This window comes from Mustela nivalis, assembly GCF_964662115.1.
Source record: "Mustela nivalis genome assembly, chromosome: 9".
NCBI lineage: Eukaryota > Metazoa > Chordata > Mammalia > Carnivora > Mustelidae > Mustela > Mustela nivalis.
Genome location: NC_139028.1, coordinates 9,074,817 through 9,098,615, shown reverse-complemented (window position 1 = coordinate 9,098,615; position 23,799 = coordinate 9,074,817). Strand labels below are relative to the sequence as shown.

The following is a 23,799-nucleotide window of genomic DNA, read 5'->3' as shown; positions in this document are numbered from 1 at the left end:
AACTACGACAAAGAGATCTAAAAACAGTAAGCGAGTAAAGAGAAGTCGAAGAGCAAAAAGGAACTTTTCAGCAGCAACGGGAGAAACCAAAGAGCAGAAATGATCTCACTAGGCCTTTGGTATAATGAGAGACAGTCACTGCTGACTGAGGAAAATGCACATGTAAACAACAGAGGAAAATTAAGGGCATTTTCAGAGAAATAAGCACTCCAAGAGCTCACCACCAAAGGACTTCAGGCAGGAGGGAAGTGACGCTAGCAATTTGTGCCTGAGACTCTGGGACGTCTGGGCTGCACAGCGTGTCCTGAGCTTCTGGACTTCTCCTCCAGGTAAGCCACTCTATTTCTGTTAACTTTGCTAAGCTAAGCAGGTGCAGCAAAATATCACTGAACAACGAGAAAGCATGTATGATTTGTAAACTCTGAGAGAAAAATATCAGAGACAATAATCAGTCCAAAGGAAGGTAAGAAAGGAATGAAAAAAGTGGAAAGATACAAAACCTAATAATATATAGTAGTCCAAATTAATGTACATAGACTGAAGGTTCCACCTAAAGACCAATCAAAAGCCACCTGTGGGTGGAATCTGAGCTAGCCTTTGCAGGTTTTGCGTCCCCACTCTAGAACCAGATCACCATGGCGACTGGATAGAAGTTGATGAGAGCGATTCGAGTTTTTGAATTTGGTGGACCAGAAGTGCTGAAACTCCAGTCGGATATTGCAGTACCAATTCCAAAAGACCATCAGGTTCTAATCAAAGTCCACGCATGTGGCATAAACCCAGTGGAAACATACATTCGTTCTGGTACTTACAGTAGAAAACCGCTCTTACCCTATACTCCTGGTTCCGATGTGGCTGGCATAGTAGAAGCTGCTGGAGATAATGTATCCACTTTCAAGAAAGGTGACAGGGTTTTCACTACTAGCACCATCTCAGGGGGCCATGCCGAGTATGCTCTCGCAGACGATCACACCGTTTACACACTACCAGGAAAACTGGACTTGAAGCAAGGAGCTGCCATTGGTATTCCCTATTTTACTGCTTATCGAGCCCTGCTCCACAGTGCCCGTGTGAAAGCTGGAGAAAGTGTTCTGGTTCATGGGGCTAGTGGAGGAGTTGGACTAGCAGCATGCCAAATTGCCAGAGCTTACGGCTTAAAAGTTTTGGGCACAGCTGGTACTGAGGAAGGACAAAACATTGTTTTGCAAAATGGAGCCCATGAAGTGTTCAATCACAGAGAACCTAATTATATTGAAAAAATTAAGAAATCTGTTGGTGAAAAAGGAATTGATGTGATCATTGAAATGTTAGCTAATGTAAATCTTAGTAATGATTTGAATCTTCTGTCATATGGAGGACGAGTAATAGTTGTTGGCAGCAGAGGTCCTATTGAAATAAACCCACGGGACACCATGGCAAAGGAATCTAGTATATTTGGAGTTGCTCTGTATTCATCAACTAAGGAGGAGTTTAGGCAATTTGCAGCGGCCCTTCAAGCTGGAATGGAAATTGGTTGGTTGAAACCTGTAATAGGTTCTCAGTATTCGCTGGAGAAGGTGGCCCAGGCTCACAAAAATATCATCCATAACAGTGGAACTAGTGGGAAAATGATTCTTCTCTTAGAATGACTAATTCTTTCATGTCTTCCTAATGTAGTTAGAGGGTTCCTGCCCCAGTTTTACTCACACTACCTTTGTTCTAATCAGCATGTGTTGGATTCAGTGAGTTTCTCATGTTAAAAAACAAGATTTATCTTTAGAGATGTGGTCATTGGAGTACAATTTATTTTACAGCTCACAATATTCTTTATGCCTCCCACCTACCTTGAATCAAGAAGTCATTATAGTAGGAAGTAGAATGTCAGTAGTCATTTGGCATTGGGTACGTTACAGAAATGCCTGGTACTTGATCATTAATTCCACACCTTTGACAAAAGCAAGTTAATTCAAAATGAGGCCGTGTGGTTTCCAAGCCTGCTTGTTCTTATGAAGGTTCTTTAGTATCTGGTTAGCTCAGAACTGTATCATACTCTGAAGATTTTCTGGACTAAATAAGACCCCTTTTCTAAACGTCTCTCATCTGGATCTGCAAGTCTCTTGCAAGGGCAAGATAATGTCTAGAGAAATTTGTTTTTTAACAAATAGTTTTCCGGCATTTCCCCAAATATTAGTACATCCACTGTGTTGATGGTTGATTGCTCATTGTCCATATATTCTGGGAAGAGGACAGCCTTACTTTTGGTGTAGTAAGATAGGTAGGTACATAGTCTCCTGACAGATACTTCTTGATTGATTTGATTTTCAAACTAGATTTAGAATTACCTGTGTAATGGGAGTCATATGTTTTTATTTAAATTAGTAAACAAGTTTGACACATGAAGAATGATCTGCTTTTGTCTTCATTACATGGTGACCTGCAGTAAATTCTGTAGAAAAAATAAAACCTGTGTTTATCTAAAAAAAAAAAAAAAAGCCACCTGTGGGCTCTTTATAAGATACACCCATACGAACATATCCAAAAACCGAGAGTAAATGCAGGGAATAAGCTACATCTAGCTGATAGTAGAAGAAAGCCCATAAAAATTTACTAATATCAGAAGAAAAACACTTCAAGAGCTAAAGGAAATTACAATGATTAAGTTTCAACCTATCAAAAGATAGTTGCTGGTGGGGCATGGTGTGGCCGGGGGATGGGCATGATGGAGGGCACGGGATACAAGCAGCACTGGGTGTTGTGTGCAACTGAGGAGTCACTGACCTCTACCTTGAAACTTTTAACACATTATATAGTGACTAACTTGAATTTAAGTAAAATTTTAAAATAAAGCAGAGATAACATTCTAATTTTGTATAATTCAAAAATTAAAAATTAAATAACAAATTTCTCTCTCTATATATATACATATATGAGTTGTGAACCAAACATTGTAAAACATTGTCCTTCACTTAAAGGACATAATTTGAACACATCAGTCCACCACAGCAGAATACACATCCTTTTCAAACACAACCTGAAAATCTCTTATTAAGGATAAACTGGGCCACACAGGTAATCTCAAGTTTCAAAAGATGACCATAAAACATGTTGTAAGACCACAGAATAGGTACATCAGAAATCTGCAACTAAAAGGTGGCCAGGAGAGTAACTCATCAGTAAGAATGCGGGATAGAAAAGGAACTCATAACGGAATTTAGAAAATATTTAAAACTGAGCAATACTGAAAACACAAATGAAAGAACTGGAGGGGTAACGGTTAGAACAGCAATAGAGCCTTCAGTGCTAACCCAGAGTCAGAAGAGGGGAATTACTGAAGCAAACCCCCGAATCAAGAAGCAGAAACAAGAGGAGGAAGAACCACGAAGAGGCAGAGCCTGTTCCTAAAGAGGAGATACGGGCCCTAAAGCCCAGTCAACCCACTTTCCCATCCTCTCCGTGCAGCTTTGTGATGCAGACGCTGTGCCTTGGGGAATGTCCAGAGGGGAACAGCAAGCCTGCTGGGAGAAAAGGGCTCCATCCTTCCTGCTAGCTCAGCTTCTCCCGGGGGTGCTCCCAGCAGCAGGGCAGTGGCGGCTCCAGCCTGGGAAGAGCCCACAGCTCAGCAGAGGGACTCACAGAGGGACGGCGCCCCCAGGAGGCAGCGCTCCGCTGAGTCAGAGGGCCCAGGGCGGGCGCTGTCCACGGCTCCAGGTGCTGACCGTCTCAGCCGCCTCCCTCTGTCCCCTGGCTCCAGGGAAGGGAGGCGCTTCCTGTGGGCATCTTCCACCATAAGACCCTGCAAGACTTATTTAACCCATTACCTGGATGAGATCATCTGTTGAAATACCGCGGGTTCTTTCTACTTCACTGACTGGAATGCCACGGGCAGAAGGTTAGTGTGAACTACCTACCTGCTGTGACTGACAGGAACGAGACCTGTCAGAGTGGGTGGGGGGTGAGAGGTGGCGTATAAAGCTTTACCAAGAACTAAATTCCAAGGGAAATCTTTCACCTGAGACTCACTGAATCAGGAGATTAAATGTGCTAAGTTTTAGATGTTTCAGAAAGCAAAAAAAAAACAAAAACAAAAACAAAAAGCACACAAAACAAACAACGGAGAAATGCTTTTAGACAACTAAGGTATGTGGTATAGATATGTTCCCTACCTTAAGTTTTCTAAAACCAGGACATACTAATCATATTTTTATGATTTCACCTTAATTAAAAGGGAAGAAAACTGAATAACAGTCAGGAAAAATAATTTAGAAGATATATTTAGTTTAAGTATATAAGAAAGTACAGGGCACCTGGGTGGCTCAGTGGGTTAGTTAAGCCTCTGCCTTCACTCAGGTCATGATCCCAGGTCCTGAGATCGAGCCCCACACCAAGCTCTCTGCTCAGCAGGGAGCCTGCTTCCCCCTCTCTCTCTGCCTGCCTCTCTGCCTACTTGTGATCTCTGTCTGTCAAATAAATATATAAAATCTTCAAAAAAAAAATAAGAACGTACTAGTCCCATTATTTATTCTAGCACTCTCTATTTTACTTAATTGCAATCCATACTTTTAAAATTAGGCTATTTGAGTCCACAAGTTTAACTTGACAAATACACAACGTACTTACCAGAATGAACAAAGAAATCATAGCTACGGATCAACAGGTTCAATTATCGCTCAGAAAAAAGTCCGTCACCTATTTTCCCTCAACAACTCTATCAGCCTAGAAGAGATGCCTTCATACATACCTCTTACCACATGGGTAATTTTAGTGAGAATTAATGGGAATTCTCATGCCATATAAAGGAGATGTAGGTGGTAGAATGCCAGTAATTCTCCTCAGTTATCACCATCAAACAGGTACTAAAAATTGATGAGTGGTAGCTGGAGTGTAATAAAAATTTTAAAGCATGAACTGACCTTTTGAATTCAAACACACAGAATATTAAATGAGACTAAGTTTTTATCTGTTATACTTTTCAGTGTTTTGCTTATCAAATTACTGGTTTTTAGATTACTATTTTTCAATAGAAATCCCAAGAAAAATGTCATTAAAATGAGAAATGTTAGTAAATTATGTATCTGAACTATTTTAAAATGATAAAACATAAATGAATGCATAAGAGAGTAATGCTAAAAGTTATAGTTACATATTTCTATGTATCTTTTTCCTGAAAGAGATATAATCACTGATATAGTCACCAAAATGTAGAGAATCAGCCTCAAGCATGAAGACTAAATTAATAAAAGATCTTAAATATGGCCATGTTATCAATATTACTAGGGTTTGTTATACGAAGCATTTATATATGTATGCATGCATTTAAGGGATGAGGAACAACAGAAGAAGAGAGAGAGAATCTTGGGCAGGCTCCATGCTGGGTGTGGGACGCGGAACTTGATCTCATGACCCCGAGATCATGACCTTCAATGAAATCAAGAGTCAGATGCTTAACCTACTGAGCCACCCAGGGGCCACTATACTAAGCTTTTAAAAATCCACAAATCTTTAAAGAACTAAGAACAAAAAAATGTTTAATCCATGAAGGGTTCATGTTTCTCAAATCATGTTCACATCTACTTTTTATCAGATGTATGGACAAGAGTCTGCGACGACCGACACTACCTGGGGGATACCTTGGACGCGTCTCTTACCGTATGTTCACACGGCCACACTGCCCAGCAGATGAGGTGTAAGCACCCCAGCCAGGTCTGAGGACTGTTCCACTTGCCTTGCCCACCTGACGCCAGCTCAGAACACTCTGCCCCATTGTCCCCACTGCCATGAATGACATTTCACACAAACACAACTTCAAACATGCTTCGTGCCTACAAAATTACAAACACTCCTCTCTCCAGAACTCTAGTGAGTTCTGGCCAGCAACTCTGTTACACTGTCCGGCACTCGAGTTTACATTACAAAACCGAAGAAGTTTGTTCTTCATAGTTTCTTTTAAAGATTATGTTAAAACTAGCTTATGAGTCATAAAAGCAGCAAATTAGCCCGAAGTGCATGAGCACTACTTCCTTCTTGGTTTACTTTCAATCAATGTGAACATAGCTAAAAAGCTTAAATCCAAATAAAATATAAGTTTTAAAATTTATAGCATGCAATTTCTTTGTAAAATCAAGTCTTCCGAAGGAGAGGGAGAATAAAATTTCCCTGTACAATAAGTGACTGCAGCACTAAACTCATTTAGTTTACCATAAACCTCCTCCTTCAGCTATATTAGAAGTGAAGACTGGAAACCCAAGCCCAGATCTCAATAATGAGCTAAATTCACACCTTTTTCTAGATTCAGTTTGGATCAACAAACATATTTGTAGTCTCTGAGTATAATACTTACTGTACTCTTGTGAGTTCCTAACTTGTTCCACTTCGCATGAATAAAAAGTTAAAACTTCTGGGTTTTGGGGCACCTGGTGGCTCAGTGGGTTAAGCCTCTGCCTTCGGCTCAGGTCATGATCCCAAGGTCCTGGGATCAAGCCCCGCATCAGGCTCTCTGCTCAGCGGGGAGCCTGCTTCCCTTCCTCTCTCTCTGCCTGCTTGTGAGCTCTGTCAAATAAATAAATCAAATCTTAAAAAAAAAAAAAGATTAAAAAAAACCACCTTCTGGGTTTTACGTAAGATATTTTGGAATGTCCAGTAACCTCCTCTTACTAATTACACTCAGCTGTGAAAGGTCCACACATACCTTCAGCTTATCAACCTAAAAGGTTCTACAAATAATGGTTAAAAAGAGAGAGGGACATCAGTGATTCCTTAGTTGCAAGTCAGCAGTCACTCCGGCCCCGGGCCACAGGAGGGCAGGCGGTGGGGCTTCCAGCAGGAGTCTGACCTACACACCGTCCCTGAAGTGAAGGACACTGTTCCCGGCCCAGGACCTGAGGACGGCATGCTGACCCCACACCAACTGCTGTGGCCGGCAGGAGTGCCCTTCCCCCTCCGCCTCAGGCTCCCCCGCAGGGGACAATCCTGTCTGGGAAGGCACAATGGGGCGGGCTAGAACAGCAGAGGCTCCGTGCTCTAACGTGAAAGTGGGACGCAGCCCGCAGAAGAGAAACAGCACACGCATTCTGAACCTCAGCAGGCTTGTCACCTGCTGAAAACCCTGCACACAGGCACGAGAATCTTGTGAGGCTCAAATGCTCTTCCCGAGCTGCCTTCCTCCTCCTCTCTCCTGGCTAGCACATTCTGGAAAGAACTGCCTCTCCACACTGCCTCCCTTCTTGCTCCACAGGCCAAGGCAGTCAGCCTTCACACATAAACTCCGGTCTCCCAGCCCCGCCTCAACTCTTCCTGTCAAGGTCAAGGTCACCAAGAACTTCTATTCTGAAAATCCAGGGGCCAACTCTGTACTCGGTTTCTACACCTCACACCAGCAATTTGGCACAGTCCGCAGTGCCGTTCCTAATGGAAGACGCCCTCCTCAAGGCTTCTGTGATGCTTCAGCCTTCTGTGCTGCTGCCTGCTTTGGGATTTTGCTGTGTTTCCTCAAGGACAGCTTGGCTGTGCCTTTCCTGCCTCTAACTCTATGTGCTGGACTCCTCGGGACCAACTCATAAGCCCTCTTCCTTCCTCTCTCCCCAGATGACGTAATGCTTTGTGATCACTTAAATGTTCCCTAGATGCTAGGAAGTCCCAAATCTATACCCCAAGTCCTAACAACCTTTTTAAGGTGCCCACTGTGCAGCCAACCTTCTCCTCAGTGTCCGCATGGGAACTCTCCGCCATCCCTGCAGCAGCATGGCCACTCCACCCCTACCCCGGCAGCCCCTGAGGCTCTCCCCCGGTCCCCGCTTCCCAGGCACAGTAAGTGACACCACATCCACCCAATCCCTCTCCAGAAAACCAACATTCAAATCCAGGGAGTCCCCTCCCGCAATGCTTCCAGGATCCAATCTGACAGCACCACCACAACCCGACGACGGCTCCTGGTTGTTCCCCTTCCTTCTTCTCGAGCCCCACTCCAAACTCACTTCTACACAACAGCCGGGGAGAGTGTCTAAAATTGTCAGGAGGCACAGCGCTACCCCCTGCTCAGTGCTCTCTCCATGGGTCTCACTGCACTTGGCGTAAATCAGTCATCCTGCACCTCAAACCTCAGTGTCAGCTCATTCCATGCGACCCTGTCGTCTCTGAGCCTTGGTCACACGGACTTTCTTTCGGGTTCAGGGAATGTACTGTGCTTTTCCTCTCGTTACTTTCAATCAATGTGAACATAGCTAAAAATGTTCATGCCGTCTCGCTGCTTAAAAAGGTCATCTTCCCCTGCAACTCCATCTGGCTCGAGCCTTCTCATGTCTCCCTTCTCAGATTCAATTTCACTCCTGGACCGAGATGGACCTCCTGCCCACTCCAAAATAGGACTTTGCTCATCTTCTTCATCATAGCACCCGTGTTCTGCTTCCACGGCAGTTACACTAACCTGTGATATCTTTCTTTGCTTATTTACCTTATCTACTTGTTTAATTTTTTAACTCTCTCTCTCAAAACCGATGTGTGACTCTGTGGGCTCTGCCTGCCACGTGGTCCTGAGAAGCACTAAAACGATCAAGGCGCTCCATGAAGACATTACGGATGAACTCCAGTTACACAAATAATAAAAGAACCACGCTCTGGAAAGAGACACATGTTATGTGTCCACCTCTCTGGAAGGAGACGTTCACACATGAGATGTCTGTTACCTTCAGTAACGGCAGGAGGACTGCTTGGCCAAGAGTGCCCCCACACAGTAGGCACTGCTATAAAAGCCTTCCGTGTATTAGCTCATTCAGTCCTGACAAGACACCTGTGAGGCTGGTAACTGTCATCATCCCCGTCTTCTAGATAAGAGAACAAAGACACAGAGAAGGTGAGTAGCTTCCCTACACTACACAGCTAGTAAGGACGAGCGCTCAGATCTGAGCCCAGCAGTCGGGCTCCAGAAGCCCCCGTCTCATCTCGTGTTAGTTAAGGGATGAACCGGGTCCTGCCGGCGGACAGCAGGGCGCTCTGTCCAGAACCAAGTGCAGTGCTGCGGGCGGGGGAGGGGAGACGAGGAGCCTAGCAGCACCCCCAGCTGGGCACCTCTCTCAGGAGTCTGCAGTCTCTCCCCCCCCCCGCCCCCGTCGTCCCCAGAGGAGAAAGAGTCAGTGCCAGCAGGACATAAAGATTCCATCTGGGGGGACTTCAACAAACTGCAATTACTGATTCTTGAAGCGGAAGGAAAACAGTTGTGTCCCAATAATGACACTAGATACCAGGACAAACCATCTCAGGCTTATAACATGCTTATATGAAAATACAACATGATAGTAACTGAGAGTTTTATCTTGGGAAAGACAATCACAATCTTTTTCAAATAGAAAATTCTTTGATTGCTATGTTTCCCTGTATAAAGGAATAATGATGAAATTACAGAACGGAAACTGTTCGGAGATGACTAAAAAGGAGCTTGTGTCATGAACTAAGGATGAAAACAGACCTAGAGTGAACCTTTCTTACATGCATAATTTCTGCGAACCCATGTGTTAAATATTTTTTGAGTTTAAGGACAGCATAACAGACGTCTGTATCACCACGTGTTTGCATGCGGAGCTCTGCAGAGCTGGAGAGCGCGGCAGAGCTTGGGCTAGACTCATGAAGTTTCTACAGAGAAAATCATCCGACAGAACAGACAGAAAGGAGAAGCTACGCAAAGGGAACCACGAGAGCAGATACAGAAGGTCCCAAGAGCCTGGCATGTTACAAACCCACAACCAGACCCCTCCCCCAGCCAGACAACAGAAAGCCCCAGCAAGCACCTGCTGCAGAAACAGAACACACGGTACAGAGATGTCGGTGCAGGCACTGCCCGCCAGTCCGAGAGGAGGCCACAGGTGCCCACGCTAGGAACACGGCACTTTGTTGCACTCAGACGTAGATCTGTGAGGCAGGAAGGCAACTCAGAAGAGTGTGCAGGCGAATGAGAGACACAGCTGCCAGCTGTTCCCCGAGCACAAGCCCCGGCTGTCCACAGAGGCAACCATGGACGTTGAAGCGACCACGAGCCAATGGGTCCGAAGACGTGGCTCAGGACAGACTGCTCACACAGCAGGGATACTTGGCTTCCCACCGGGTCCCTGGATGCCTCCACCCATGGAGCCTTCCGCGGTAATGCCTCATCTGAAGACCTTATGGAGCTTAACAGCCAGACCCCTCCCCAAGGTGCCTAGAATACGCGGTCTCGGCATCGCAGTCTGCGCTCCGTGTCCACATGGACACACCAAGTGCCGTGTGCAGGACGGGGCCATGCGGGGTGTGCTGGGACGTGAATCCCACATCGGAAAGCTAAACCGCCTGCGCCTACAGCCCAGAAGAGAACGTGTCAGCGGGGGGCGGGGAGGGCCAGCTCAGGAGGGAAGACCAAACAGCATATTCCCGAAAATGCCACATGGTGTCCAGAGCCAACATCAGACCTTTAAGAACCAGCCGAAATTGTTGTATATATTTATATGACAGGCTTGAGAAATGTTCCCAGTTTACTCTCCATGGCCCCCACCTCTTCCGTCCTATTTGGTCACAACTCTGCACTCCTCATCAAACTGGCACACAAATGCTCACGTCTAACCACCTCCTCATCTCCGCAGGAAGGCTCCCGCTGGGCACAAAACTTGGGTTCCATACATCTGTACGCTCTCGTCTGGTTAACCCATCTTCTGTAGCAGATCCAGCTGAGAATCTCCAACAGTAGAAGAGAAAAGATTCCTTTCCTTTCCCACCCTACAAGAAAATGGGGCTGGATTTCTTGTGCAACACACACAGAAGTTGTACCTCATGGCCAGACTGGAGGTGAGATAAAAACAGGACCAGCGCAAATTCAGTCAGAAACCAAGAAAACTGTGAGACAGCAAGGTGAAAAATCATGGCGTAGACTTCAGTCTTACTCAAACTTGGAAAATGGATCAAACAAGTTCACTTATTATTGAGAGGGAAGGAGGGACGTCTCCGGCAGACACATGGATCACGTCTCTAAAATGTGTAATTAGAATTACTTTTACAATACTTTTGCAATTTAATAATGGATAAACAGAAAATGACTCCAATTATTTTATTTTATTCTCTAAGTGACGTCTTTGAGAATAATTTTGTATTATTAATCTTAGAATAAATAGCTACCTCATGACAGGATACACGATGCACACATTTGAGTATGTATGTGTTTGCAAAGGCGTTCAAATTTTAAGGATGGCATGTCCCAAAAGTCAACAGAAAATTCAAAATAGCCGATGACATATGAAGAAGGAAACCCAGCTGGACGCTGGCGAGGAGCGGAAGGCTGACAAGGAGAGCACTACCATACCCCGATGACACTTACCTGCTACGACAAAGTTAAGATGCGTGTGAATTTGGTTATTAATGTAAAGGGAACAAAGGCCGGGCGAAACTCAGAGGAGGGAAGGGGAGTAACCTCACGGTGAAGGGCACAGCGACCGGGTCCTCGGCAAGGCTGAGCACACAGGGCTTCCTGGCAGGCACCGCGGGGAGCATGGCGTGGGATGCCAGTGGAAGCCCTGCTTCCCCAGGCAAACCTCCCCTCCCGCTGACTATGCCAGGCTTTACCAGCGTGATGAACTCAGTCAAGGCGGTGCTTCCGGTTGGCTGGGATCGGTGCTCACTGAGACGCCCGACACTCACCGAGTGTTCAGATTGTTCTAGTAACTCAAAATTGCAATACTGTAAGGTTTGAGGCCTTTGAATTTTCAGAAGGTTTTAACCTTCTCCGTAGGTTCTGCAATCACCTTCATTGGACTTCCCTTCTTTCACAAGGCTAGATCTGATAAACAGGCATTTTTACAGTATTACTAAATGGATGAACTGCATAGTTCTATTTTTTAAACCCAGAGAATAAATCCCTCCTCACGGAGAATAGGAATCACAATACTCTAATGGCTTTGCCCGGTGAGCAAGCAACTAGTCTATAACCAACAACGTGATTACTCCGCAATACCGAAGCCACGCCAGTCGCCCAGACCAGAGCACTTCCTCAGCACCTTGAGTCCTTTGAAAAATGTCACTTTTAAGAGCAGTGTTTGACTTAATAGAAAGAGGACAGAGAAGGCACGCAGCAAACACAGGAACGTCCAGCAGGTGCCGATGGGCCAGCACATCACTGGGCAACGACACTGACAGTGGTCACAACCCATTTCTTGGGCTCATCTGTCCACTATCCTGTCCTCTCCCTCCAGGAAACCAGTACACAGTAAGGGCAGATCAATGCAAAGTTTAACAAACAAGAACAATCTGGAGATAAAACTAGGGAAAAAAGGGGAGGAAAAAAGGAAACAAATGGACTAATATCCAGTACTAACCTGGTTGAGTTTCTTCCAGAGATTGAGGACAGGGGACAGCTCATTCGACCAGACTTCTCTATCAAATTTGCAACCAGCTGTTGCTGATCTGCCCAAGATCCTCAGCTGAGAAATGACCTGAATGAAGAAAATAAGAAGTAGCAAGAAATAAACAGAGAGAAATAGTAAGGATCCAAAAATAGCTATACTGACTTTATAAAAGTAAAGACCAAGTATATATGTTCAATCCCATTATCTTCCATTGGCTTAGCATTTAACTGATTTACTTAAGCAGTTAAAAAATAAGCGAACTTAGAAGTGAATGAAACCACTATAAAAATTACATGTTACAATCCCTCCTATTTGAAAAGTGACTTCTTTAGTCAGAAAGCTCCAATTACCTATTATTAACAATTTCTTAGTGTCTCTGTTTCCTTGTGTCTGAAACCCAAAATATTTTTCGGTTTGGCTGACTTAAACTTTGTAATTTCCAAATGCTTTTACAACTGAGAACAGTTTTTCCGTAAAGAGGAAACGGCAGGAAAGACAGTACACAGCACACCAAACCACGTAAAATAGTAAAGCAGGTCTAAGTAATTGTTTGTTGTCATAAACGTCACAAATCTAAGTCTTAAGGCTCTGTATTTTTAGTTGTCCTGTAAGTGCTCCCTCTAACGCTTCGACACCAGTGAACGGGTGTGGTCAGACTGGGGGGACCAGGGAAGGTGCACAGGGACTCCTCCCTCTGCAGAGCGTCCCGTCTGTGACTTCCTCGTGACCAGCTTCCTCATTACCCAGCTCACCCAAGCCCGTTCCCTCGCTTCTGTCCTCTCAGTGGTCCTTACGGACTTCCACGTCAGGAAGTCCCGTCAGTCACCTGCCAAGAGGGAGGCGGCGAGAACAGGATGCGCCCAGCACTGGACTGCAGAGACTGGGGTGCGTGTCTCAGCCCATGAGGGACCCACTGACTCGCCTTCACAAATGTTTCAACAAAATGCGAAATCTCCTCGCTTACCTGACATAAAATAAACCCACAACAGGCATGTGCTTTCCTAAGCCAGTCTTTTAAACACCAACTTTTGCAGTAAGTTGACTCAATTTCTGTTTTATTTTTTTTGAAAGATGTGAATTGTTTTTCCTTTTTTAACAGATTGGGCTATATTTCATATTTTGCAGGATCCTTGTATTAGTCAAGTTTGTAACAAAATAAGGGCTATAAATCTTTCAAAATGAACGTGCTACTCGATTGTTAAACATCCACCATCACGCTGTAAAATTCAAGTTACTTCTAGAGCTTTTGATTGATTCTCCAATCTTGAAAAACTCCTAGTGATTCAGTGTTTCATTTTCTTTGTTTTTCTGATAAATTACTTTCATTTGCTCTAGCTGAACCTTACAACAGCACCTAATTCATCAGCTTTGCTACACCACAAAATATCACTAGTTGGTAGTCCGAAGGAGTGCTATTCTAACTCTAGTAACATCTGCTATCACTTATTTGTGTTTTAAATTTATCAAACATGACAGAAAACAAATAAGAATGCAAAGGGATGTCTAAAGGAAAAAAGGTTCAAAAATTTTTTACATAATGTAAAAACCTATTTTAAGAATAAAATATTTACCAGTCCCAAAAGGTCATGTTTTCTGTCCAGCAAAAATAATATGCAAGGAGTGCTTTTCTTAATAAGACTATCATAATATAATCTTTAATAAAAGAGAAGCTCAAATATCTAATAAATTTATTTTTATAATGAGGATAGAGCTATAACTTGAAGTGACAGACCATCTTTCGTTCTTATAAAATCTTACATGTGCATCTTTTTACAAAAGCTATCTTTCCATTATCCATATTTTAAACAATTAAAAATTACTTTATTCAGTAGTACTCCTTTCAAATGGTATCAAAAGGGATGAGACTTTCCATGAAGAGCCCATTGGCATCACTTCTCCCTGTCTGTCCGTACTGAACAGCATGCGTGAGGCCGCCGCATGCTGTGCGGTGTCCACAGAATCTACCGAAGGTGCGAGCACCCCCACTCCACCCGCCTCCTTCCAAGGACAGTGAGAGCCATCTGAGGAATGCCTGCGCTTCTCCTGAGCAGTGTGTTTAAGGCAGTAACCCTTACAGTAAACTGTATTTTCCTCTGGATATTGTGAAGCACACAGAAGAATTTCTGACCTAACAACATTGACTTCATAGAACTTTATTTTTAAAGATTTTACTTAGTTGAATGAGAGAACGAGAAGGGGGAGCAGTAGAGGGAGCCCAACATGGGACTCAATCCCAGGACCCCAAGATCACGACCTGAGCCAAAGGCAGACTTAACCCACTGAGCCACCCAGGCGCCCAGACATTATAGAACTTTGGAGCATGGACTTTGTTGTCTGTTTTGTCTTCTTTTGGCATAAACTATTTCCCTAGTTTTCTTTTCCTTTCCTCCTTTTCTCTTTGGCTGATTTCCTCAACTCCTGATTTTACTCCAACAGATTACTTGTATTTTTCCAAGTCGCCTGTGGCGTACTCCTTTTTGGAATGAGAAGGAATATAGATTTTGAAAACAAACACTCCCAATCTACCAATGAGAAAATGGACTGTCAAAGAAACTAAATAAATGACACTGAGAGAATGAACAGCTCATGCTCTGGCCTTGGAACCCTGGAACAGCAAGTGAGCTTCTGGAAGATGAAAGACAAGGTCAGCGACAACCAAGTCACCCCAGCCAACAGCAAGCGTCACGCACAGACAGCAGTAAGGCCGTCTCGAACCCTCCAGCCCTGCCAACTCTCCTCATGAAGGCAGCTGCACGTGGGAAACCGAAGATGAAAACAAAGAGCAAGAACCCAGCCAACTGTCAGAATCGTAAGAAAAAAAGAAAGAAAAAAATGACAAAATATTACTGTTTCAAGTCACAATGTTTTGGGCTTGTGTTCTGCGGAGCAAAGACTAATTAAATCACTGAGAAGAAGAGACGGATTCCTTACAGCCTGCTGTGGACTGACGGTCTGCACCCTCTGAAGCGCATAGTGGAAGCTCCGGCCCCAGCACGCCAGTGATGAAGGAAGGAAGGAGACACACGGGAGAGCTCTGCGTGCTCTCGGTGTGTCTCTCTGCACGTGGGCACAGAGGAGAAGCCACATGAGCCCACGGTGAGGGGACAGCCATCCACAAAGCAGGAGGGCGAGTCTGCACCGAAAATGGAGCATATTGACTTCAGGCTCCAGTACCGTGAAGAAATACACTGCGCTGTCTGAGCCTCCCCGCATGTGGTACTCACACTCACACCTCCACTCACGACAGCCCTTCCTAACGCGTCTCAACTCCGCGAGGTTGTGCGGTGGTGCGCGCTCCGGGGAAATGGCACGTCAGACTCCAACCTTGCCCCACTATTCCCTCAGGATGGGAGCAGCAGGGGTGAGCTCCCCGTAAGCCCGCCATCATGGGGGGAACTACCCACGGGCTCAAACCACCCGCAGGCTCACAACATTCTGTGGTTCACTTTCAGCACAGCAGTCAATAATCACATGAAACATTCCACACTTTATCATGAACGAAGCCTCGCATCCCATGATTTTGCCCAACGTAGATTGACACGAGTCTTGTGAGCATGTTTAAGGTCAGCAAGGTAAGCTACGATGTTTACTAGATTACGTGTATGAGATGCATTTCCACTTATGATATTTCCAACTTATGATGGGTTGATCGAGCTAAAACCCCACCATAAGTCAGGAAGAACCTGTGTTTTGTTACAGTAGCACAAGCAGACAAGTGAAACGTTATAAATGGCACCTAAAAAATGCAGCTAATGTTAGAAGCCTTTAAAAATCCCTTTAAAATCAGAGCAAGATAAGAATGTTGACTGTTGGGGCGCATGGGTGGCTCAGTGGGTTAAGTCTCTGCCTTCGGCTCAGGTCATGATCTCAGGGTCCTGGGATCCAGCCCCACATCGGGCTCTCTGCTCAGCAGAGAGCCTGCATCCCCCTCTCTCTCTGCCTGCCTCTCGGCCTACTTGTGATCTCTGTCTGTCAAATATATAAATAAAATCTAACAAACAAACAAAAAAAAGAATGTTGACTGTCACTATGTTTATTCAACTTTTCACCCAAGTATCTAGCTATCCCAAGAAAACAAGAAAAGACAGTTAAGTGAATAAAGACTGGAAAGGGTGACGAAGAAAGCTAAAACATCACTTTCTCAGACAATATAACAATTTACCAAAACATGAAGAAACTTATAAAATTTCATATATATTATATTCATGCTATACATTTTTCTGTTTGTGTATATTTGAAATAAAAAGAGAGGTGCCTGGGGGGCTCAGTCAGTTAAGCATCCGACTCTTGATTTCGGCTCCGGTCATGGGATCCAGCCTCGTGTCGGGCTCAGTCCTGGGAGTGGAGGCTGCTTGGGATTCTCTCTCTCCCCTCACCCCCTCCCACCTCTCCACCCTCAGCACTCTCTCTCAAATAAAATCCTAATAATAAAAAAAAAATCTTTAAAAAATTCATTAGATTTTTTTTTAACTTCAGCTTAGGAATTATGTCCTTTTTTAGCAGTTACTTGGAAGCCCTTAAAACGTCCGTCAACACTCTCATCCCTGCCTGGGCCGGGCACCGTGTGTGGAGCTGTGTCCCCTCACGCAGCCGGTGTAACAACCCTGTTCTTCTTCCCACATGTTGCAGGAAGGAAGAAACACGCTAACACAGTAGAGGAGGAAACAGAAAAACATCTAGTTCATCTTTATGTTAACAAAGGTTTCCCTATCTCTCAGGTCTTTCTATAAGAGTATTACATCACTCACACACAAGGCCATCTGAGAGGTCACTCGGGGTCGAAGGTGAAATGCACAGTCCACCCCCCATGGGAGGGACGCATGTGATCATTTTTCCAAGGCATATATTAAAAGGCTGAAATAAAATCTCAGGAGATCTCTAGCTTATGCAACTTAATTAAGCAAATTAAGACTGAACTTCCATCATGGGAGGTTTAAATTTACTAGGACCAGCAAATAGGTCAGCTTCAAGTACGGAGGTGACTCTCACAATAATTATGTTGACTGACAAGCCAGACAGAGGGGCATACTTAGTCGTACAGTCCTTCTATATAAAATTCTAGAAAACGCACACTGGTCTGCCATGACAAAAAAGACAACAGCTGCTGCAGGGACAGGAGGGAGAGGTCACAGCGCTACAGAAGACTTTCGGAGGTGATGGGAATGTTCACTGTCCTGATGCTGTGGAATTCCTTTTTTTTTTTTTTTAAGATTTTATGTATTCATTTGACAGAGAGAGACGGAACAGAAGAAGCAAGCAGAGAAAGAGGGAGAAGCAGTCCCTCTGTTGAGCAGGGAGCCCGATGCAGGGATAGATCCCAGGACCCTGGGACCATGACTCAAGCTAAAGGCAGCCACCCAACGACCGAGCCACCCAGGCACCCCCAGATGCTATGAAACTCTAACAAGTGTGTACATACATAAACTCTCCTCAGATCATACACTCTAAATATGTACAGTTCACTGAATGTCAACTAACTACAATAAAGCTGTAAAAATTGAGAAAAGATCATTATTAAAATAATGGTGGAGGCAGGTAGTTCAAGATGGCAGTCTAGGAAAATTCTGAACTCACCTTGTCCCATGGACATAACAGATCTATGGCTACATATGGAATAATTTCCTTGGAAAAAGTCCTGAAAACTCGATGGACAGAGCCTCCTCAAAACAGGTTAAAAGAGCAGCATTGGGATCAGGGGAGAGGTAGACATCCCATTGCTAAAAATCCCACCCCAGGAATGAGGACCCCAATTAGGAGGGATCTCAATAATATGGAACCTTCCCTAGAGGAATGAGGATTTTGTCCTCCGCATCAAGCACCCCAACCCTTGGGTCCTGTACCAAAGACACAGCCCTGAAAATGTTGGGCTTTGGAAAGCAATGAAGAGTATGACCAGGAGAAACCCAACTATATGGAACAGAGGACCTGCTCTTAACGAACTCACACACACACACACACACACACACACACTCACAGCGGACCAAGTGCAAAAGCAGAGTTTGAAAAGTAACCACGTCACTGGTAAAGGAGACTGACTTACTAATCTTAAGTTGACCACTGGAAAGACAGAAACCTGTTGGGACTCTCACCAGGGGAGAAGTATGGGTGGGCATCACTTCTGCAATCTCGTTCTGCCTTGTCAACGCTAACACTTGGCAGGCACAACTCTGGCCGTCACTCTCTAACCCGTCAGCCCCACACAGCACACCCCACTCCACTGGGCTGTAGCCACATAACAGTACCAGCATGCGTGTGCTGCCCCAGCCCCATAGCCCAGGACCAAACAGCCAGGAAAGCCCCCACTCCACCCCAACATAAGCGCAGCACAGCCAGCTGGGAGACCACGCTTCCCTAGTTACCCTCCACTCCTTGGCCTCAGCCGATCAACAGCTGGTCGAGTGTCTCACCCCCTTCACACAGCCACCAGGGATCCACCATTTTTGAGGGGTACAAGAAGCCCACAAACTCCCTGGGAGACAGACCATTGTGCCCACAGGGACTGTGCCCCTGGGACCCACCAACTGTCTCCTATGTAAAACTACTCCTTCAAGAATGGGAGAGGAAGCTGTTTCACCTAGTACAGAGAAACACACACAGTCAGGCAAAATGGGGACATGGGTATGTGTTCCAAATCAAAGAACAAGACAAAACTTCAGAAAATGACCTTTTGTTGGAACACCTTATTTCCTGAGTTGGGCTGGTCTTGCCCAGAAGCCAAAATCCCTCTAGGAAGATTCAAGGGCTTGGGTAAATGTTGATTCAATTGACTGAAGACTTTTTTCTGAATCATGCAGGGTATTGATGAGATGCAGAAATGTAAGAACAACCTGCACCAAAATTTTGCAATTATCTCAGATTGCTCTAGAGTTCCACTGATTTCTAAAGAAAGGAAATGGTTTTGTTGGAAGCAATTCTAAGACTGCAATTTAAGATTTCATAACCCTGAGTTTACTAATTCCACAAATATCAGCTTGAAATGCTGAAGTGTAAAAGTCTCACATACAATATCCAATGATAAAACATCTTTTCCTCATAGCCATGGAACCAAATCACAAACCCAATATAAACAACACTTTTTTTGTTTTGTTTTTAAATTGATGAGAAAAACCGACAGTTCCCAAATTCACCAAATTCCCAGGTTTAAAACATCATTTGAGAAAAAAATTCTTCACAGTGAATTTTTGGAGATAGCTTTCTATATTTAGTAATTCAAAAAACCCAGGTTCCAGGGCCTGACACTCACCAGGTCCCGACGACGGGCACTCACTACCGCTCTAGATGGAGCGCAGATGGACAGATGACTTCTAAAGTCTGTTCCTGCAGCACAATACCTTTTGTTTGTCCTTGGTTTTAGACTAAACTGTCAAAGAGAATCTGATATGCAGATTTCATGTTATCGAGAATACCAAGTTGATACATTCTCTGCAGTTTCTCAAGACTCTAGTACAGACACTTTCAAAGCTGAGGATGCCGAAGAATCACCCCAAAATCTGAATTTCAGAGCCCCCCTCCCCAGCAGTCTGAATCCACCCATCTCGGATAGAACTTGGCAATCTGCCTTCTCAAACTTCCCCAGCAATTCCCATGTGAGTGGCCGCCACCACCCCCGGACACCCGCCAAGGCCTGACTGAGCAGGAAGACGCACGGGTCTGTCTGATGATCAGTCTACGCCCGCTGAGTTAACAGTCATGAGTTAACAGTTAACAGTTCACTGTAGAGAGAGGAAAAGAAAAGAACAAAGCCACAAAGACATGAGTCTGTTAGTTGTACAAGGACAAGGAGACAAATCTGGGAAGAGAAAGAGAGAACAACAGAATTGCTTGGAGAGTTGCTCTCCTACAGAGCCACGGCCAAGGTCACGGTCACGTAAAGACACCTAGGGACCAAAGCTGTGCGTTACTGGTGCAGGCAAGCGAATGTGGTTACTGGACACGCTTTGAAAACACCAAGTAGACAACCTATTACTTCTCTGACTGCTTCACTGGGGCTTTAGGGTCACACCCACATGGGTAAAGCTTCCCATTCCCTAATGAGACTGCATACCTACTATCCAATTCCTGGGGAGAGTCTTGCCGCCCCCCCCCAGTTGGCCTGTGGTCGGACCTCACCACAGTGTCTGCTCGTCGGTCCACTATGGGTTATTCTCTCCACCTTGATGATTTAAGAAATGTTCTCACTGCAATGTTAAAAAATTTGTAAATCGACATATTTCAGATAAAATTTTTAATTGCTGGAGAGACCCAGACCCTTCATGGGTAGAAGTAATTGTAGGCAGTTTACACTGATTCTAAGTGTTACTTGTTGATATTTAATTCAAAATAATAACAAGAAAAAGGAACAAAGTATCAATTAGAATATCCAGCTAACCGAAAGAGAAGACGTCATCTATGGAATCACTGGACTGGGTCTCATAACGCAGATCCTGCTAATCGGCCCGGCTCTGGTCCTCACCAGCACCACACACACCACAGCAAACTCACGCTTACTCTAGACAGGAACTAGAACAGCTGGAAAACATTTGGGAATTAAAATTCTACTAGATCTTAATTTCTGTTTAAATATTAAATTGCTTAGGACATTTTCACAGTTAAAGTTTTCTCCTATTTTTCTGACCAAATTCAAAATTCCACACCATTTTTTTCTAAGCTATATGCCCCTCGTTTTCTTAATCTGGAGAAAACGCTGTCACTGCACAATTACCAACAAATGTAAACATAAAAAGAAAAATTAAAAGGAAATTTTTAAAAACCACGGTTCCTAAATAGAACTGCTTTTATTAAAAGAAGGGTCTCCTACAATTGAACTCATTGCAGATTCCTTCAGCACCTAATTTCTTTAAGAAGAAAAACAAAGCAAGCTTCTACATGACAAAAGCTAACTTTCCATGGTCCTTTAGTGTCTATGATGATTAATGAACTTGCATTTGCTTTATCCTGTTTATTAGATTTTGTGACAAATGAGTGAAGATACACAATAACTAAAATCCATCCTTAGAAACCAATGAAGGGATAAACCACCAAACCCAGATTCCATATAATAAAAAGGCACATGAACACATACCCACAGATATCTCCTTTCCTAAACACATGTGACCTTATAAAAATTCTACCTTTTCTACTTGTTTTATAAAAATCATAACCTCTGATTCAGGAATGATATAGAAATACTTCTATGATGGCTATGTATAAAAATTATAAAGTAGCTGTAAGTTTTTAGTCTGTACTCCTTCAATTGTATATAACATGTAATCATATTTATATGTATATATACATACATATTACATGTACATTTCATGAGTGATTTCATTGATTTACTTATTTACCACTTCCTGCTGGCTTTATGAGATATGAAAACTTCCCAAAATTGTTTGCAGAATTTTGTGTGTGTGTATACATGTCTGTATTTTTCTCAGGAGAGGATTCAGAGCTTTAGGTGCTAAAAGGGATCCATCCAACAAAAGCAAAGGTTAAGATCTACTGTCCTAAACTGTGGTTGTTACTAGTCCTGATGCTTCCATGAGTTTACCGTAACTTCTTTTACAACTCCCCTATTATCACCATTTTGAATTTACAAAATGCTGCTTTATAAATAATGTTGAAATGAGACCGCTGTCACTCAACAGCTGGTTATTTACTAAGGCTGGACCTTCGGGAACACAACTGCTATGTCATAGTCACACACAGCAACACTCAGGGCTGCACCACAAACACCTCTGAAAGTAAGGAGCTGTGGTGTGCACGAACCTCCTCCCCCGAGAGCTGTCCTTCACTAGACCGGAGCCCTCCCGCCCGGCTGATACTACAGAAGGCAGTGGACACAAGGTTCTCAAGTTCTCTACCCAGAGAAAGAGACTGTCCAAACCAATACAGAGAGACAAAGAGACTGAAAAAATAAAGAAATGCTCGTGAGCCACAGGACAGTATCAACAATGTGATGAACATTTCAGAAGTAATGACAGGGGTTTTTTTTTTTCAAAATTTAATGAAAATTATAAAACAGAATTATAAATTATAATTATAAATTATAAAACAGGTCCAAGAAACCCAGTGAACACTACTAGTAAGATAAAGGAAAAGAAATCTATACCATAATCCAAATATTTGATGTCAGTTTAAAAAAGAAAATATAATAAAGCTGTGAAAGGGAGGGAAAAAGAACATTAGGCAGAGAAACACAGTAATAACCTCGAGACTCCAGACACTAAAAGGATAGTAAAGTTCTGAACAACATTACAGCAAGAAGCTTGATCATCAAGATGAGAGGACAGATTCTGAGGTATCTCTACATAAGTACAGACATGTAGATTACCAAAACTGACCGAATCAATAACCTTATAAGAGTGAAAGAAGTTGAATTTCTGTTGTGCTGCAGCTGATCTCATTTGTTTACCTGCTGTAAATATACACAACTGCAGCCATGCTCTCCTCCCACTGGCCAGCCCGTTCTTCGGGAGAAATCACAGGGATGATATAGTTGAACTTCATTCATCACATGGATTCCAGAACTCTCCAGAACCCTTTTCTGTGTGAATCCACAATTGTGTCAGGTGTCCTACTTCTTCACCCTGAAAACATCCTGTAGCCATTTCACATAGTAAATCTGCAGGCAATAAATTCTATTTGTGTTTGTCTATGAAAAACCTTATGTCTTCCTCTGAGGCAGACGCTCTCCCGGGTACAGAGCCAGGGTCAAGAGGTTCTCCCGTGAGGCACGCATGGCTCCAGAAGAGAAGGCAGCCCGGGGAATAGGCTCGCTCCTCTGTGCTCTGGTGGGACAAAGTTCTCAGGATTTTAGACTTTTATTTCGACATCCAAATTTGTGCACCTCTTGGGACTTTTTCCCTCGGGGTGGTGGAGGTCACCTGCAATGGTGCTCTTTGAGCTTCCCGGACTTGTGGGTCCCAATTACCCCGCAGCCGGGCTGTGTGACGTTGTCCCGCAGAGTTGGTTACTTCATGGTGTGTCTTTCCTGCTCTGGGTCCTCCTGTGTCTCAGTCTGGGTAACTTCTGTTAACCGATCTTCAAATTCATGTGTTCTCTCCTTGGGGTTTCAGGTCTACTAGTTGGCTTGAAGATTTTCTTCTCCATTAACAGGTTTTATTTCTAGTACTTTTAGTTTCTCCAGTCTTACAATTTCTCCACCACTGCTGAAATTAACTATTGGGTTTTCCATCAGAACCTTTAGCACATAGATCGTAATTATTTAAATCACCCAGTGGACCGTTCGACCCCCACGTGCCATGGGAATCTGGCCCCACTGACTGCTGGGGAGATGAAGCTGTCAGGAGCGCGGCCTGCATCCTTACGTGGGGCAGGCCCTCGTGCCCGGCTCTGCTGGTGAGAGCGGAGTAGCTCATGGGGAGCACAGAGGTTCGGGCAGCTTTGATGCATGGGAAGGGGCATGAGGCCTTAGAACAGGGTCACTGTTCAGCCCAGGGTTGGGCAACCTTTGAAGATTGTTGCTAGC

At 44.1% G+C, this 23,799-nt stretch overlaps 2 protein-coding genes across 7 annotated transcripts in view; one reads left to right on the top strand and one right to left on the bottom strand.

Moving 5' to 3' along the window:
• The window catches only part of DYNC2H1 (dynein cytoplasmic 2 heavy chain 1), a 670,805-nt gene that overhangs the window by 58,970 nt on the left and 588,036 nt on the right, over positions 1–23,799 (bottom strand). For all 6 annotated transcript variants that reach the window (XM_082683959.1, XM_082683958.1, XM_082683962.1 and 3 more), the window contains one exon: positions 12,303–12,419. In XM_082683959.1, the coding sequence (XP_082540085.1) occupies positions 12,303–12,419 (117 nt within the window). The remainder of the gene's footprint in view (positions 1–12,302; positions 12,420–23,799) is intronic.
• Positions 640–2,471, top strand: LOC309873354 (quinone oxidoreductase-like). The gene is made up of 2 exons (XM_082748853.1): positions 640–746; positions 900–2,471. The coding sequence occupies exons 1-2, from the start codon at positions 657–659 to the stop codon at positions 1,626–1,628; spliced, it is 819 nt and encodes a 272-aa protein (XP_082604979.1). The 5' UTR covers positions 640–656; the 3' UTR covers positions 1,629–2,471.